This window comes from Gadus morhua, chromosome 16 (assembly GCF_902167405.1).
Source record: "Gadus morhua chromosome 16, gadMor3.0, whole genome shotgun sequence".
Lineage (NCBI taxonomy): Eukaryota > Metazoa > Chordata > Actinopteri > Gadiformes > Gadidae > Gadus > Gadus morhua.
In genome coordinates this window covers 32,213,091-32,232,714 of record NC_044063.1, presented here as the reverse complement: position 1 = coordinate 32,232,714, position 19,624 = coordinate 32,213,091, and the positions used below count along the sequence as shown (strand labels likewise).

The following is a 19,624-nucleotide window of genomic DNA, read 5'->3' as shown; positions in this document are numbered from 1 at the left end:
CATACGTCAGCATGTAACAGGGTCCTCCTTACAGTAAAGTACTGTAATAAGCAACACCACAACCTGTACATTCAATAACGATGATTAATGGAGCAGCCACACTAGCACGGTGGGGCCACAGGGTGGTTCATAGACCACCCTGTGTGGGTTCATGCTGTTCCATTACGTCATTAAACATGAAGCACATGCTGTTAAACAATACTTAATACAATAATGAACAGGCTAAGCTAACAGTCCAAGGTCCAGGTGGTTGAACATGAGGTCTCACCAGGATGTGCTCCCCGTCCGAACGGACCGACGCTCCGAACCACTGCCTGGACTTAAACTCCATCTGTACTCCTTCAGCAGACTTCCTGTTGTCTGCTCACACACACACACACACACACACACACACACACACACACACACACACACACACACACACACACACACACACACACACACACACACACACACACACACACACACATTCATATTTCAATTGAGTGTGAAAAACATGAGGTACTTACGTTTTCAAATATGGATATAGTATATATTAGGCCTGCAGCGGATTCGAATTGTATCCGAATCCGTTCGGTTCGTTTACCACAGTTCGGAGCATTCTGGAGATCCGCGGATTTCGGTTTCATGAAGGCATTGCCTTATGTAGCTTATTTTGCCTACTGTAGCCTACGTCCGATACAAAAGGGTGTTTAGGACCCAGCGGAATGCATTCTCTCCAGTGCTGCCCGAGCCAATGAGACTTTTCCCGCCCCTCTCTTCAGCCTGTCAGCGACCCTCCGTCAAAAAAAAAGTCAGCCTTTTTACTATCACGGACATGATCCTAATCCGAACCGTATCCGAAACCGAGGCCCAAAACGGTTATCTGAACTGAACCGTGGACACACTGATCCGTTTCACCACTAGTATATATACACAGGTATAGATATTTATATTAATGTATATTTTATATTTTTCAATAATAAAGGTATTTTTGAAATTTCCTACTGTGTTTATTGTCCACACGTTAAATATGTTTTTTACACATGGTAAATATATTTTCAACTTAAATATCATTTTCAAGTCATCTCTATTCATTGATAACATTTTTACAATAGTGGAAAAGAAATCCCTGTGGAAATTAGAGAAGTAATAAAGCCATTAATCATCATTAATCATGTATCTGACTCTGAATGGTGTATGCAAGCAGCACTACATAGAATCTCTACAGTATTTCAATAAATATTAAACACAGAAATTAATAAATAGGACTATGAAATAAATAAATGTCAATATTAACATACAACCCTGTATCACGTGATTTCGTGCTCATGCTCACGAAAATGTATCCATTGAAACGTGTCCAAGAGCATGATTGTTCCAACTTTTTTCTTGCTATACAGGAATACCAGTGCAATAACTAGTCCCTCTAGTTATGGATACAAAAAAATAACAATCTGAATTTGCAGATTTTGCAGCTTACACCAGAATGTATATCTACGTTGTCCCACAGCGGAAAACGTGGTAGTTTTAGTTTTACAATAACAACCTATACTTTTCAATAGGCCTGCGTTGGTGGTTGCTATGCCCCCCCCCCCCCCCAGTTATCGTATTTATATATATATATATATATTAGAGCTGTCAAGCGATTAAAATATTTAATCGTGATTAATCGCATTAATGTCATAGTTAACTCACGATTAATCGCACATTCTTTTTCTATGCTAAATATCCCTTGATTTCTTTGTCCCATAATTCTTCTCATTTTAATTCTCTTATCAACATGGTGAAGTGCATCGGCTTGCCTTGTGCAAATGATTTTTTATTGATAACAACATTGGCATATACTGATCAAAACAGGACAATACAAAAAAAGAGCCTATAGTGCAATTAAACGACTGCTTTGAACAAATGTCATTTGAACATAGCAGTCAGGCTACTGCTTCTTGGTTTTGAGCCAAAGAAAAAAAAAAAAAAAAGTTTTTTGTTTTTTAATAAAATAATTGCGTTAATCGCGCGATAATTTTTTTAACGCCGTTAAAATTGGTTTGCGTTAACGCCGTTAATAACGCGTTTAACTGATGGCTCTAATATATATATATGCGCTTGTTTTTACAACCCATGTCCATTATTTCATTTTCTGTAACATGCACGCATATATCCTGTATCCACGCAATATGAACACAATATTCGGAACAACCCCCAAACATTTTGATTCTAGATTCCTGTGATAGGAGCGGGATGCTGGGAAGAGGAATATTAATCTACAGAATGTAAGCACAAGTTTATGAGTTTGATGTAAAGTGCAATTTGCACAAACCTAGATGAGGATTTATAACCTCAATAAAGCACTTCAATCATTTACTTCAGTCTTTCTCATTATTTTCTTTCCCCCCTGCCTCTCTGCCCTCTCCTGTGAAGTCTGCCCGTGCAACGTAGTACAATTACTTAATTGGTAGACGCAACAGTAACGTAATCAACATGTGTGACCAATAGAAATCCAACAAGAAACGAAACAAGCCGTGGATGACTGCAACTGCTACTGACCTCAATCGCTGTGTGGATAATAGTGGTGTGACGATACACTCAGCTCACGAGACGAGACGAGACATGATATTTGGTTCACGAGAACGAGACGAGACGAGATTTTAAGAAAACTACAATGACGAAATATATGACTGGACCAACAGACTTCTCCTCCTCTTCTTCTTTTCCTTCTCCTTCGTTAGGTTCTGGCAGGCTAGACGTAGCAAAGGCACATTACTGCCCCTACAAGCCACAAATAGAAGTTTGGATAGTTCACAAATCTCACGACAGATTTTTAATGCGACGGGTAATATCGTCAAGTTTAATCTCGCGAGATCATCACACCCCTAGTGGATAATATTAAAGCTGCAGAGCTAATAAAGTGACTTTGCAAACAACACCGCTACCAGCCATAGCAACCGGGGAAAGACGTCTGTGTCGTTCGCGGAAAGACGTCTGTGTCGTTCGCGGACGAGTCGTTTGTTTCGAAATAATCTTTTGGACAAGCCATTCATTTTGAACAAATCTTTTGAACGAGTCCTTTAAATTAGTCCTTTTGCTAAAAGGTGATTTTAGTGATTCTGTTCACCTAGAGAAGACAAAATGGCGGATGACAAGCCAGATCTAGAGAGCTTAAAGCGGAGGCGCTCAAATGCTCAAATGCGCTCCTTAAAAAACGAATAAACCGCCTTGATGTTAGTGCTGGTCGTTTACGTGAAGTTGAGTTGTCAGAAGAGGCGAGATTGAAGGAGGATTATGACAACCTCCTCGATGTCGGTAATGAATATATCGACGCACAGAGCCAGACAGACCCTACAGGTGACGACAGTGAGTCGTGGGACGCCCTGGTGAAGAGAGATGCCAGTGAGCAAAGGTTCCTTGAAATTGAGGGCAAGATCATGGAAATGCTTTGGTCCAAGTATGCAGCGCCGGACATAGACGCTCTCGTACCACAGTTCAAGTCTGCCTTTGATCAGGCTGAGGCGCTCGGGAAAAGTAAAGTAGTGCCATAGACGCAGCAACAGCTACAATGCTACATGCTACAATGGTAAATTGGATAGGAAACTCCATGAACTCAGAGAGGCTGTGTACGCTTGGAGAGACTATCGGCCGCATGGAAAGGACAAATGGATGCTCCTTTTATCACTGAGAGAGGACAAGGAGCAACTGATGGATGAGTGGACCTGTCAACGTGACAATGAGGTTATGAAGAGGAACAGTGCAGAACAAAATTACGGTGGCAACGGTGACGGAGGTGAGGAGGAAGAGGATGAAGATGTGGCAGGTGATGATGCGGTCGGTGGGCATGTCGCAACAGCTGCAGATAACATCACTTTTACCCAACCAGTAACCCTTGCTAGTGCTACTCCACCTGTTTGCACCCAGCTGCTGTTGTCAATCCGCCTGTTGATGGGTAGGGAACTGTATATGTTACGAGCTCTCCTTCATTCATGTCCAATGAAAGAGCAAGCATCACTACCTGCGCTGCTCAAAGTGCTACTGTCAATAGTCGACCTCAGGGCAGGTATGTGGCAGCTACCACACTTAGTACCCCCCAGCAGACATTACAGCCCACTCTGCAGTCGCGATGGTCTGATGGTGGACTTGGTGTCAGTTCCGCCCTACCTCCAACCCTTGCCAGCTCGCCACAGCTGTTGAGTGTTCGTGCCTCTCCACCAGTCGATATCAGCATGGGGCAAGGTAGTAGCATACCATATAGCGGCCCTGGTGCGTACGTCGTCGGGGATATCAGCTCCCAATGGGCCCGACCAAACATAAGGCTCACACCCATAAGCTTGCATAAGTTCTCCGGGGACAGGAGGGACTATTGGCGCTGGAAGGCTGAATGGGAGAGTATCCAGGCGCAAGCGGAGCCTACGGTGTCAAGGGAATGGAAGAAACTTCACTTGCTGGACAGTATAGGTGAGACTGTGAAAAGTGAACTCAGACTATCGCGTTACAGAGATGCAAACGATATATTTAGGGAATTAGAGAACCGTTATTGTGATAAAGCACAAACGGCAGAAGAGATCGTTTTGGAGCTATAATCACGACCTGCTGTAAAGAACCATTTACATTTACATTTAGGGCATTTAGCAGACGCTTTTATCAAAAGCGACTTACAATAAGTACATTTGTATTAAGAAGTGCATCAATACTTCTTATGACAACCACCAAATGCAACCACCAGAACCACCAGCCACGAGAGATGTTAGAATTGATCCTAGCAGTGGAGAGGGCAGCATTGGACCTCACAGACCTGGGGTGCGAAGACGCTATGCAGCTGGTGATTCGGTCTTTAGAGAGCAAACGCCTGTTAACAACGGCCTACCAAGAAACCGTTTCGACAGGCTCTTGATGTTCCTGGAAGACCAAAAGTCGTTGCTCGTGAGGTTGGAACAGTTGCTTCCCAGCAAGCCATGGCCTGCTAATGCTCCTGAGAGACCAAGCTACCGGGAGAAACCAGTTGACAGGTGGAGAGAAAATAAGTCATTCACTAAGACTACAGCAAGTGAAGTCAAAAGAGACTCCAAGCAGATACCATGTGCCGTGTGTGGCGATGAGGAACATGGAGGTAAACTGTTTCGTTGTAAAACTTTCAGGAAGGCCAGTCTGTCGGAGAAGAATGCTCAGGTGAAAAAGGCAAAAGCGTGTACAAAGTGCCTGGATGTTCACGGGATCGATGGGGCCAGCACTCCAAGGTTCCTCTGTCGTAAGGAGGAGTGTAAGATAGGCGACATTCCGGTAGACCACCACTAATTCCTCTGCCCTAAGGCACCAACAATGAAGGATGCTGCTAAGAAGGAAAACAAAGCAGAGGAAAAGAGGGGACCTCGTGGTCCGACAGAGGAGCAAGAGGCTGTGTTCGCCGAGTTGAGACTGACTCCCCGCCAGTTGGAGGCTGTCCGCAGGGCCTGTACTAATATGGCAACGTCGAGAGCGTGTTCTGGCAAGAATCCGATAGAACAGAGTGGCTGGAAAGAACATCCAGTCCTCATGATGCTCTTACCTGTCACGGCAAAGAGAGGAGACGGCCTTGGAGCCTTGATTGATCTCGCTTCTGACACTAATTACATTACGCACCAAGCTGCTGAAAGACTCGGACTGACCGGTGAACCAATCTCCCTTGTCGTGTATGGTGTTGCACGATGAAGGTGAAGGTTGATACAAAAAGGTATCTCGTGACAATAAAGGTGAGGACCTCACGAGGAAATTTGAGCTTCCACGAGATGATCTGCTATGGGATGGAAGACATCGCCAAAATGGATCGAGTGCTGAGTTCGGAGCGGCTGGAGCAGTTTTTCCCTGAAGCTAAACCGGGAAAACTGGCCCGCCCAGGGAAGATCGATCTATTGATCAGTGCTCGAGAAGGCCGATTAGCTCCACAAAGACTGCAACTAGTCGGCGACCGGGTGTTGTGGGACGGTCCTCTAGGCAAGACAGTGAGTGGTGTGCATCCTAACCTCTTCAAAGAAGTGGAGGTGACCACATGGCAGTCGGAGTCGCACTTCACACACTCCATGAGGACAGTAGCAGTCAAAATTGAAGAACACTTCGTGGGAAGGCCAGGAAGCCATTTGGAACAAGAGAGCAGTATGGAAGTTCGAACGACAGCAGCATGCAATAAAGAGATCCTTGAGTGGCTAAAATGGGACAGCATCGGTGCTGCCTGCGACCCTACCTGTGGAGGGTGTCGCTGTGGAAAGTGCCCACCAGGAGGAAAGGAGATGTCTCTGGCTGACGACAAAGAGCTGGAGATAATAAGGGCAGGTCTAACCTTCAGAGAGTGACATCCACAGCGACCAGCCACGCTGGGATGCAAGGTACCCCTGGAAGGAAAACCCAGCCTCTCTTCCCAACAACCGAGAGGCTGTGGAAGCAACGTTCCTGAGGGCTGAGAAGCGGCTCATGAAAGACCCCGTGTGGAAAGAAGCTTACATGAGGCAAGTGCACGAGATGGTAGACAGGGGAGCTGCTGTTAAGCTCACTAAGGACGTGATGGACAGCTGGAATGGTGCCGTGTGGTGGGTGAGCCACCTAACCGCACCAAACCCCCACTCAGTGACTACAGCGGTGCCCCTCGTCTGGAATAGTAGCCAGGAGTTCAGAGGGGTGAGCATGAATGGCATTTTGCTCAAAGGCCCAGACGTCCTAAACCCTATCAGAGCAGTGCTCCTCAGATTCCGGGAAGGAGAACATGCAGCCATCGGAGACATCACCAAGATGTATAATTCGGTATGGCTGGAGGAATGAGAGGTCCATGTGCATCGGTTCCTATGGAGAGACTCACCCAAAGATGAGATTGAGGATTTTGCTGTCGTGAGGGTGATCATTGGAGATAAACCAGCGGGGTGCATTGCGCAGATTGCCATGCGTTAGACCGCGAAGTTACCCCAGTTTTCTGATATGAAGGAGGAAAAAAGAGTCATTGAGGAAGACTCCTATGTCGATGACCTCCTTACGTCCCACAATGACCCACACGGTCTAGACAAGATCCTAAAGGGAGTGGAGAAGATACTGGAAGCAGGAGGTTTCTACCTCAAGCCCTGGGTCCGGTCTGGTCAGAGTGGGAGGCAGGACGGGACAGGGTCCAAGCCAGTGACTCTGGTGTTGCCCAACCAGCTATGGGAGGAAGATAACAAAGCCCTGGGGGTTGGTTACCTAGTGCAAGAGGACAAACTCTTTGTTATGGTCTCCATCAACATCTCCAGAAGGAAGAAGAAGATGAGAACTGAGATTGACCTCACTGAAGAAGAAGTGGAAGTAAAGACACCAAACCCACTGACTCTTCGTGTTCTACTAGATCGCCGGGTTGTATGACCCAATCGGTCTAGCAACACCTGTGAAACAGAAAGGAGTGATTATTGTGAGAAGAGCCTTCCAGGAAGCTGGCAAGCTTACCAAAGATACCTGGGATGAACCTCTGTCTGATGAGCTCAGAGGAAAAGCAATTGAACTGTTGAAGGAGTACGCTCGTCTGAGTAGCATCAAGTTCCACAGCCTCACGCCCTCCGACTGGAGGGGTAAACCCTGGGGTATCACGTTTTCTGACGGGAGCTGTGAGTCCTATGGTGCTGTACTGTACTTGCGATGGGAGACGTCATATGGTGTGGTCACCCGGCTTGTAGAGTCAAAAGCCAAGTTAACCCCCCTCGACCAGAAAGGTGACGCAGTCAAGGCTGAGGTCTGCGGGGCTGTCTTTGCCTCACGTCTAAAGGGATACGTATCGAAGCATGGACGATTTAACGTGGAGAAGTGGTACCACTTCATTGACAGTCAGACGGTGCTGGGAGCCATCCAGAGAGAGAGCTACGGATTCCAGACATTCTTTGCGAACCGAGTCGGAGAGATTCAGAAGGCTGGGCCCGTAACTGACTGGTGGTGGATACCAGGCGAGGTCAACATCGCTGATCTAGTCACGAGGGGGTGCTCTCCTGAACTGCTGGGGGAGAACTCTGTGTGGCAGATAGGTCCCAAGTTCCTGTCTAGTCCAGTGGAGGATTGGCCCAAGCAGTCCGCTTCAGAAGTGGCAGCTGATGCTAGGGAGATGGTGAGCAAACTCCAGAGAAAGGCCTTTTCGGCAGTCCTCACCAGAGCTCAAGCCAAGAAGTTGTTAAACCCTGCAAGTCCTGTTGGTGAAGGTCCAATAGTCACAGATGGATTTAGTGGTGCTCCAGCATCCTCAGAAAATGGGATGAAATTGACCTCAATTGAGACCAAGGAAAAGGAGACGCTGTTGGGAGCCACGCTCATAGACCAAGTGGATCCAAGAAGGTGCAGTTCTCTAACTAAGCTCTGTGGAGTAGTCGGTTATGTCCGCAGAGCTGTGAAGAAGTGGTTGGCCCGTGTAGGCAGGACATCCAGGACTATGCCAGCAAAGTGGGAGGCAGTACTGACGGTAAAGGAACGCAAAGCTGCATTTCAAGACCTGTGCCTAGCCGCCCAGGAGGGAGTTAAGTTTCCTGTGACGACGCTAAACAGGCTCGTTGTCAGCAGGGATGAAGTCTCAGGACTCCTGAGATGCCATGGTAGAGTCCAGGCCATTACCCAGGGAGAGACCGGTGTGCCCCTGGTCCCCTACAATGCGTGGATCAGCACCCTTCTGAAGCTAACCACGAAGGTGTTGCTGGCACACTCCTCCGGGTGAGGTCTAAAGCATGGGTGGTGCTGGGACCAAGGTTTGCCAGAAATGTCATTGACTCCTGTATGCACTGTCGAAAGGCCAAAGCGAGAATGTGCAAACAGGTGATGAGTGAGCTCCCCCTCAAACGAAGTGAACCAGCCGCACCCTTCGAATTTACAACATTGGACCTTTTCGGCCCCTATGTCGTTAAAGATACTATAAGACGAAGAACAAAGATAAAAGTCTGGGGTGTGGTGTTCAACTGTACGGCTTCGAGAGCAGTACATGCAGACATTGTGGAAGATCTGTCGACGGAAGGATTCCTGAAAGCATACCAGCGCTTCACAGCTCTCAGGGGTCACCCAAGAAAGCTCTGGTCAGATCAAGAGACCAACTTTGTGGGCGCCAGGCCAGTATTACAGGAGTTGTATGAGTTCCTAAGTAGCATCGACAAGGATCAAGTCCAGAAGAAGGCGGCAGCTGTAGGAACTGACTGGATGTGGGTGTTTCACCCGGCGGACTCTCCCCACCGAAATGGGGCAGCTGAGGCAGCTGTCCGTGTACTCAAGAGAGGATTAAGCAGTGTTGGCAAGGAAGGTAACCTGACAGCGCTGGAGTTCCAGACCCTCCTGTACCTGGCTGCTAACCTGTCAAATGAGAGACCAATTGGTGCCAGAGCCCAGGTACAAGATGAGGCCGTCAAAGTCATCACTCCCAACTCTCTTCTGCTCGCGCAGGACCCAGTGGGGACTTCTGAGGCTTTGAGTATCCTACTTACCCCGTCATGCGTCTGAGAGCAATCCAGATCGAGGTCGACAAGTTCTGGAAGAAGTGGAGCCAGCTGGCAGGTCCGGGCCTCTATATCCGTCAGAAGTGGCACGCACCTGCTAGAAACGTTGCAGCGGAAGACCTGGTGTGGTTGGCTGACCAGAACGCGCTGAGGGGCCAGTTCAGGCTGGGTCGGGTCGTGGAGGTGTGTCCCGACGGGAAGGGAGTAGTACGAGAAGTTTTCAGTGGACAGCCAAAGAGAAGCCGAGGTGTGCAGGACTATCCCTCCACCATCCTCCACAGGGACATTAGGAGGTTGGTGGTTCTGCTTCCAGTGGAGGATCAAGACCCCCCCACTGCCATCCCCCCGGAGGCTGGTGGTGTGTTTCGGTGAAGGATCAAGACCCCCCCACTACCATCCTCCCGGAGGCTGGTGGTGTGTTTCGGTGAAGGATCAAGACCCCCCCACTACCATCCTCCCAGAGGCTGGTGGTGTGTTTCGGTGAAGGATCAAGACCCCCCCACTACCATCCTCCCGGAGGCTGGTGGTGTGTTTCGGTGAAGGAGGTCATAATGTCATCAAGGACAATGTGATGTTTATGGGCATTGAGACTACCTTGAACCTATGGTTATTCATGTTGTGACATAGTACGTTCATGGGGAGAACTTAGAAGTTTAGCTGTTTTGGTTATGGTGGCCTACTTGAATTCTAGAATCAGTAGGCCAAGTGGGAGGTGTAGAACTTCCCAGTAAGTGTTACTATTGCTTTATATATATATATATTGGAAGTGATAGATGTTATGAATATGTTGTGGGGTATTTGAGGAAATATGTGTGAACATTTACCACCTTATTCCGAATGCAGGCATATTTTATGTTATATTTTATATACTGTATGTTATAATTATACCAGGTTACAGGTTTGTTTATTATCATTCCTGGTCTCCAGACTGTGTGTCTGTGTATGCGCGACTAGTCCCAGTGCGCAGGTGGCCACGCCTTTAGGTCGCATTTTATTCAGTTGATGGTCAGGACTAGTACGCCTTGCCGGTGAGTGACTATAAACTAGCATTGCTAGTAATTCAAATCAAGAATTAATATCACGGGAATGTTTGTATAATTTCATTGGTTAATTCTGGGTTTTGTGTTTGTGTTTTCGTTGCAGGTTTACAACCTATCTGTATAACTAACTAACCAACAACTAATTAGTTATTGTCAACTTGAGAGGCTAGCGTAGCTTGTTAGTCAGGCTACCTAGTGCGTGGATGCTTATTGTTTATGTGAATGCAATAAAAGTTCATAAAGTTACTCGAGTTGTATCCGCCGTACTTGTCCTGAAACCCTTCCAGTGGGGAGTTTATTGAGCTATAGCAGGTAGCTTAGTGAAAACTGGACAGGTAGGTTGCTAAGGAAGTTAGCAACTATGTTTTTGGGAAACTAACCCCAGATCTGCTTATTCTTTTAGCCTGTTCTTTTCAATTCTACTAGATATTTATATAATTGCTCCCCTTATTGTAACTTTAGCACTATCCCATAGGACAGACTGTGAAACATCCCTATTATCATTAATAATAAAGTACTTATGTATATATTCTTTCATTTCCTTAGTTACAGCAGGTTCATTCAGTAAAGAGATATTTGCTCTCCAGTATTTTTTTATTTCTTCTATTCCTAAATTTAGGTGAAGGATTATAGACGCGTGGTCTGGTCGCTGATTGTTATTGAGTCTATCTTGCAATCCAGTAATTGATACATGCATTGTTTTAGGGACACAGAAAATATCGATATATGAATAGCCCCGTGGACATTTGAGAAAAAACTAAAGTCCCTGCCCTTTGGATATCTGTTTCTCCAAAAGTCTACCAAACCCTGCTCTCCTAACATGTTATGCAGTATTCTTGATTTGACTGTTTGCGTTCCATCGGCATTCTATCAATCTTTCCATCCATTACACTGTTACCGTGGTACCAAACGCCCCGCTCATGACGCATTCCTCTGTCTTCAGTTGAGCTTATTCTCTCCTCCATTTCCCCGAGCGTTTCAATAAGGGTTGAAAATCCTTCATATTTCTTCCACTCTCTCTAACCTCTGTTTAGTATCTTCGGAGGCCTCTTTGTGTTATTTCTCAGCGTACTGTGGCAGACGCCAGGGAGGAGCGAGGGGACTGGTAGGTCTGGCAACCTGCTGGCTCCACCCCCAAGCCATACATGGACTTCCTCCGATCAACGAGGCAGGCCTGAAGGCCATTAAGCTGGAGTGCTGGCTGTTAAAAGAAAGAGGAGGCTACCACAAGCCGTAGCTAGGGCTAGCAAGCTACAGAGAGGACTACGGATTGGGGATTACCCTGTTTCACCTACCCTGGTGGTTTTGATTTACTAGATGAATAAACCATCCTGAGATGGACCTGCTCTCTGTGTTGTGTGGTGTTATCATTCAACTTGGTGGCGTGGAAACCCCACACCGACTGGCACGCTACAGTACGTATCTAGCTACACAGCCACTGTTCCCTTTGAGTCACCGGAAGTCGCCCATTTAATATTGACTTGATGGAATTCCATACTGTAACAGCAGGAAGAACAGAGCATGACAAGCAGGAAATCGATACTACTTATCCATAGAAACACACACACACAACCTTCCGCTACGAAACCCGCATTATCCTAGCCCTACATCACCAGACCAATTCCTACACCATATCATTTTGGAACCTATCAGTTCCTCTGCCATGTTGAGGGCCTTATCAACGATGCAGACCAAAACCCATCTTGACTCAACTGGACCTACAACTAACCAGAAACGCAATTTGTGGCACATTAGCGGCAGCCATCTTGTTCCTTGAAATGCTCCTCTGTAGAGTCATCGTATCAAACCGACCCTATTAGATAATCGGTTGTGATTGGAGCAACCCGGGCCCGGCCTGCTGCCCATCTGTCTGAACTGGAGGGGCTACGCATTTAGGGAGATTAATCATGAGCTATCACCACGTGGAAGGGAGTGGAAATGGTAGAATAGATTAACGGGTTTTCTAGAAGTAAATCTAGAAGCAGTGCTTAATTTGAGGGGGAGCAAGGGGGAGCGCGCTCCGGAAGCTCTGATGCGCGCTCCGGAAGCTCTGACGTGCGCTCCGCCAGCTGGATCTTGAGTGTGTGTGTGTGTGTGTGTGAGGGGCTAATACTGTGTGCATGTGTGTGTTTTGTTCAGATGTGCAGCAAGAGAGGTTGGACTTGGAGTGACGCGAGTCGGTTGAGTGATGTGTGATAAATCTGCGAGGAGTTAGCGAAAGTAGTGAACTTTATTATTATTATGGTTTTTGTGGTATTCTGGTATTGTTCTGGTTAATAATATGTATCCATTTGTTAACGTGGCCAAGTTGTCATGCCAGATTGTTGTTCTAACTAGGCCTACTATAATCTATGAGGTAGCCTATCTATTTGTTTTCATCTTTTGATGCGACGGAGATCCATTTTCAAGGACTTGGTGTATTTTGTTGTGTTGAGAATACAATGACTCAATGACGCACCTGCGAGTGCATGACATATTCCTCAACTGTTAGTAAACAACGGTAAACTTTATAACGTGTGGCTGTGTGTCTCTCCAACCTAACATATGTTTACTATTTTTTCTGCGTACATCCCCATTCACGAGGCTTTAGTAGGCTAATTTCTTGCGATGTTGAAACACACCCCCCCCGCCGCTTTTTTTCTACTCGTCCTCAGCGCTCCGGGAGCTCCACTTGACAAATTAAGCACTGTCTAGAAGTAACGCCACATGGCACCATTTTTACTGCAGGAGTTTGTTATGCCGCTTTTCCACCGCACATGTAGCTCGACTCGACACGACACGACTCGACACGACTCGACACGGTAGCAGCGCGGGTCCTTTTCCACCGCAAATAGTACCTCCGGGACGTGGGCGGGGTCGGCTGCGTGAAAGGGCCGTGACGTATTTTTGTACGCGACGCAAACAACACCTACGTAACCCACACATGGACAGAACACACATAACAACAATGGAGAACATCGATGCGATGGTATTCGTGTTCATATTATTAGCTGGCATGTTGAAGAAGTGGAATATGTTGGCTGCGGCGCTGCTATGGCTGTTACCAGCATGGTTGCCATGTCGCTCTCGTGACTTCGTCACACTCTCTGGCCAATCAGTGGCCGGCCGTCTGCCGACGTCACCTTTTAGCATCGGCTCAGCCGCTTGGAACCTAGAGCGAGGCGGTACTAGAAAAAGCAGCCACTTCAGGTACCAGATACCATGTTTTCGCGGTGGAAACGCAAAAAATGCGAGCTGAGTCGAGTCGTGTCGAGCTGGTACCATGCAGTGGAAAAGCGGCATTAGTCCCTTTATCTTTAACCCTTCTACCTAGATAGCTGTTCTGTTTGACCAATGTTAAAAGGAGTTATGAGTCGGAGACAAGGGCGTGAGTGTGCACACTAAGCTGGGCTGTAGTGTCTGACAAAATGACCACAGAATACCAAAACAGAGCCACAACATTACAACAGACAATGAGACAGACTCTGTCTCCACCGTACACACACACAAGGAGCAGAGCAGCAGGGGGGAGAGAGCAGCAGGGGTGAGAAGAGAGGAGCAGGGGTGAGGGAGGAGTAGGGGTGAGAGAGGAGAGGAGCAGCGGTGAGAGAGGAGAGAGAGGAGAGGAGCAGGGGTGAAAGTGGAGCAGGAGTGAGAGAGGACAGGAGTACGAACAAGAGGAAGATGCGGTCTGTTGGAATGTTCTCTTACATGATGGGCCATGGTTTTGTGTGCATGAGGAAGAAAAAAGCAGCGTGTTCATCATTATTACGGAGCAATAATGTCAAGCGGAACGCTACTAAACAACTACACCTTGTATATGATGAATACAGTTGAGTGCAGTAGTAATGGGTAGCCTTTGTGTTGGCGTGTGAGTATTTTCAGAGAGGAAGCAGATATTAGAGATGTCAGAGATATCAGCGGCATGACACACACACACACACACACGGTACTAATAGTGTTAACATTATACTAGCATAGCTAGCACTAGCTTGTGGCTAAATGTGGTTTGAAGAGCTCTACAGGCTACATGCTTATTATTTGGACAGGCCCATATGTTCCTGAGCCTTCCCTCTCACAGCATGATAAAAAAAACTGTTGGTTCACTTCAGCAGCATTTTGAACACGCCACAGAGTTCTGCCCAAACAAGGTAAATAGAAGAATGAGCCCTGCAAGATCTCTCTCTCTCTCTCTCTCTCTCTCTCTCTCTCTCTCTCTCTCTCTCTCTCTCTCTCTCTCTCTCTCTCTCTCTCTCTCTCTCTCTCTCTCTCTCTCTCTCTCTCTCTCTCTCTCTCTCTCTCTCTCTCTCTCTCTCTCTCTCTCTCTCTCTCTCTCTCTCTCTCATGTTAAGAGGCAGCTGTGTGGTGCCTGCTGTGCTTTTCCATCACAGACAGGGGGGGAGCAGAAGCTTACAATAATTAGCAACTCTTGTGAAAGACAGTTTATTTCACATTGAGCATACAACCTCACATTCCATGCTGTGTTGGAACATGTAGGCTGGCTGAACGCCTGCCTCCTCTCTTCCTGTTTGTCCAAAGCCATGCGGTTAGTTAGTCAGACTCAATCGAGGGTCTACTAATAACATGGGTTTGTCATATCCATGTTTGCATTGGGCTTCACAGGCCAAGAGGATTCACACCCCTTCACTCTAGGAACAAATGACCCTTCTTCCAGGGAAGTACAAGATCCGTAATAAGATAATAAATAACAGAAGTACTTGCTCTATGCTGTCTGGTCTTTAGTTCATATAATCAGTGACCTACTATTTGTATGTATTACAGTCCAGTATGGTTGGTGTAGCATTGATAGCTAGCTACAGTACGTGGTAAATGTAGGTGTAGCTTTGGGTTTAGGTTGGGATGGTATAGAGATGTAGCTGACGGTGGTACATGATTAATGCAGGATGGGGGTGGGGATGTAGCCTTAGGGTTGTAGCTGTAGGTTGAGGGGCTTAAGGTGGTGTAGCTGTATGTGGTGTAGTGTAGGTGTAGCTGTGGCAAATGTTTTGTTGCTATGGGTGGACCCGGTGTGTAGGTGAACTACAGGTGGGGGTGATTAAAGCCGTAGGGTGGTGTGGTACGTAAGGTTGGGGTGTTTAAAGCAGTAGGGTGGTGTGGTACGTAAGGTGGGGGTGTTTAAAGCAGTAGGGTGGTGTGGTGCGTAAGGTTGGGGTGTTTAATGCAGTAGGGTGGTGTGGTACGTAAGGTTGGGGTGTTTAATGCAGTAGGGTGGTGTGGTACGTAAGGTGGGGGTGATTAATGCAGTAGGGTGGTGTGGTGCTTCAACTTGGGATGTTAAGGGTGGTGTTGTAGGTCAGGTGGGGGTGTTTAGGTGGGTGTTGTAGGTCAGGTGGGGGTGTTTAGGTGGGTGTTGTAGGTCAGGTGGGGGTGTTTAGGTGGGTGTTGTAGGTCAGGTGGGGGTGTTTAGGTGGGTGTTGTAGGTCAGGTGGGGGTGTTTAGGTGGGTGTTGTAGGTCAGGTGGGGGTGTTTAGGGTGGTGTTGTAGGTCAGGTGGGGGTGTTTAGGGTGGTATGGTACATCAGGTGGGGGTGTTTAGGGTGGTGTGATGCTTCAGGGGAGGTCGTTAGGGCGGTGTGATGCTTCAGGTGTGGGTGTTTAGGGCGGTGTGATGCTTCAGGTGTGGGTGTTTAGGGTGGTGTGGTACCTGTGCTGTCGAAGTGGAGCTGCTCGCAGGCTGCAGAGCTCCAGGGACAGCTGTACACCGCCCCTCGCTCCACCACAGCGCTGTCCTCCGTGGTGTTAGCCCTTGGAGCCCCTACCAACACGTCTGACCTGGGGAGAGGGTTCAAAGGTTAACCAATGACCTGAGAGGTCTCCTGGTTAACCTCTGACCTGAGGGGTCACCTGGTAACACTCTGACCTGGGGGGCACCTGGTAACACTGACCCGAGAGGTTACCTGGTAACACTCTGACCTGAGGGGTTACCTGGTTACACTCTGACCTGAGGGGTTACCTGGTAACACTCTGACCTGAGGGGTCACCTGGTAACACTCTGACCTGAGGGGTCACCTGGTTAATGTACCCTCAGGGTCTCTCTTTCCTTCCTCAGGGTCTCTCCTGCAATAATACATACAGGCTATAATACATATGCTAAACAGGCTATAATACATATAATATACAGGCTATAATACACATACTAAACAGGCTATGATACTAAACAGGCTATAATACATTAACTATACAGGCTATTATACACTATAAAACATATACTAAATAGGCTATAATACACTATAAAACATTTACTATACAGGCTATAATATATTATAATACATCTATACAGGCTATAACAGTGGTTCTCAAAAAAAAATGATCTCATGGTAAATGTATTTCCATTCAAACTAGTATTTTGATAGTATTGTTTTATATACAGGCTATAATACATCTACTATACAGGCTATAATACATCTACTATACAAGCTATAATTCTTTTACTATACAGGCTATAATACATTTACTAAACACTAGAATGCATGATTGCTAGGTCGTAGTTATAGTTCGTACTTATAGTTGTAACCTCAATCAAAGTAAATATAACAGGATGAAACATCTAACATGAGACAACCTCTGACATTATATTCAAGATGAGATATAGCTGTATCATCTAACATGAGACATAACATCTAACATGAGACATAACATCTACATGAGACATAACATCTAACATGAGACATAACATCTAACATGAGACATAACATGTCACATGAGACATGACATCTACCATGAGACATAATCTCCTTCATGAGACATAACATCTAACATGAGACATAACCTCTAGAGAGCAGACCACTCTCAGCAGGGTCTGAGTCTAAGGCGTGTTGCGGATTAGAGAAGGACAAGCTAAGGACCGGTTACGGGCCAGCTAAGGTCTAGTTAAGGACTAGCTCTTACTTCTGGTTGTTGGCGGTCTTGAAGAAGTCCACCGAGAAGCCGAAGTAGCTCCCCTCTGGTCCAGAGAACACGGCGGGGTTTTCCACGTCCAGATTAAAGGAGAAACAGAACTGAAGCATCCCAGACGTGAGGACAACCGCCAACCAGAGCCGAGCCATGTCTTCTGCAGTGAGGAGGGGACCTGGTCCGGTCCTGGTGCTGGTCCTGGTACTGGTCCGGTCAGGTCCTGGTCCAGTCGGGTCTAGGGGGGTGATCAGAAGTTTGGCAGTGTATTTTTGCTCTTATTTGGTTCCACTACCAACGCTCAGCTGTAGCGATGTCAGTGTAACCGGGTCAACAAGCCTTCACATTGGCTTCCTTTAAGTTGGTCAAGTCTTCCTGTTCTCTGCAGACCGACCGGAACTCAGGGAGCGGCTCATGTCTCGCCCGTGGCCGAGCCCCGGATGTCCAATCCGTGCAGCATGTCCCCGCCCCTCGCCAAGCCCCGGATGTCCGCTCTCTGCAGCATATATTGGAATCTGTAGCAGTTTCTCAATATCAAGTGCGCGAACTACGGACTCGTGGACTTGGAAGTTCGCTCTTGGCAAGTCCGACTTCCAAGTACAAAACTCCGAGGACAGGAGTACGCACCTGCAATTGGAACAGCAGCGGTCTCGATGACGACGTCACCACCTCAGCTCGTCTGTTAACTGTGCTACGGCCTCATGTAGGCGTATACTACTGAACAATGTAAACAAATTATGTAAAACAAAACACCAGCCTCTTTCTTTTAAAATAGTATGTTAATATTTTGAATGAATATAAATGAAAATATATTATGCGTATTCACACGGCACGCCAGCTGTACCCTACATATAAAAAGTCAGTGGCGGGAAAAAGATTGTAGGCCGTTTCTCAATGTTCCTATATATAGCCTAATATTATATTATTGGAGAGTAGGCTATTGATATAAGAACTACGAACACGCGAGAATAGAATAGAAACACACACACACACACACACACACACACACACACACACACACACACACACACACACACACACACACACACACACACACACACACACACACACACACACACACACACAAACGATCGAATGGATGCGACCGGGATTTCCGTTGCCGTTGCGATGGGTTTCCTCTATCAGCGATTTATAGAGGGATTATCAGTCTACGTCACGCTACGTCACTCCCCGCCCTACGCGCATGTCGTAAAGGTGCGAACACACCAAGCGCGTACCTCGCGTACCATGTACGCGCGTAACGCAGCTAAAATGTTGCTTGACCATTTTGTGTCAAAAATGGTCAGATACGCGCGTACGCATACGCGCGTAGATGAGACCGCCCAAAACCCCCCCCCCCCCCAGCCTGTGGCTGCGCTGGATTTAGGAGTCCGAGGAAGGAAACCCAAACGCCGCCGTGTTTGGGTGGATGATAGAGCTTCGATCGGGTTAGATTAAATAATCTCGGATATAAATAACAATAATCGGGTTAAATAACTTCACATGGTGTATCTGGTGTGTTTCCAGCATTCGTAGTGTTGATAAGCAGAGAAATAGTCCGCCAAGACGTTGAGGTTGCTTAGCAATCAGAGACTCTGTCCATGCAAGTGAACGGAGCGTTCACTCTTCGTCATAACTATCAAACCAAACATCCTTCACATTCACCGAGCGAACATTATGAAAGTAAAATGCACATTTCTCGCTAGAAATGTTTCCATAAACGCATTTAATGGCGTAACTATGTTACTATTTCCACCCAGAATAAAGAAAAATGTCGGTGCAAGCGACACTATACTCTCTGCCAGTGACGTCGGGACAAGCTCCACGCTGATTGGCTATTGCGGCTTAGGGCCCTTTCATAGTCGACGCAACGCTACGCTTACGCGTCCAAAAGGCTACGCGACGCGACGCTTCGGCCGCCATTTTAAGCGTCGAAGCGTAGCAAAACGCGTCCTCCAAATTTTTGATACGCGACGCGCCGATCCATGCAATACCAAGCGTTGTCGGTGGGGGCGATACTGCAAATATTGTACATTATTACTACTATAGGTTATATTTACAGAAGAACATATGAGAGGATGCGGGAACGTGATAAGAATGACTTGACGTCTCTTTTACTAATTATCTGTGCCAATTTATGCGAACCCTTCCACAGGGTCAAAGTTATATTTTGATGCGCGACATCAGACAGCTGATGCGGGATTGTGAGCCATTTTAATGATCTTCTTGTCACCCGATATTCGTTCTATTGCTGGCCTTATTTGTTTTAGAATTA

General features: G+C 46.9%; 1 protein-coding gene across 3 annotated transcripts in view; it reads right to left on the bottom strand.

The window, feature by feature from the left end:
* itgav (integrin, alpha V) overlaps positions 1–17,797 on the bottom strand; it is a 60,861-nt gene extending 43,064 nt beyond the window's left edge. For 2 of the 3 annotated variants that reach the window (XM_030380658.1, XM_030380659.1), the window contains exons 1-3: positions 17,347–17,797; positions 16,103–16,230; positions 269–360 (exon numbers count right to left, since the gene is read on the bottom strand). In XM_030380658.1, coding sequence (XP_030236518.1) covers positions 269–360; positions 16,103–16,230; positions 17,347–17,504 — 378 coding nt within the window. In that variant the 5' untranslated portion in view covers positions 17,505–17,797. Of the gene's footprint in view, positions 1–268; positions 361–586; positions 608–16,102; positions 16,231–17,346 lie in introns of those variants that run through there. The other variant, XM_030380660.1, reaches the window with a different exon arrangement.
* Between the last annotated feature and the right edge of the window lie 1,827 nt (positions 17,798–19,624).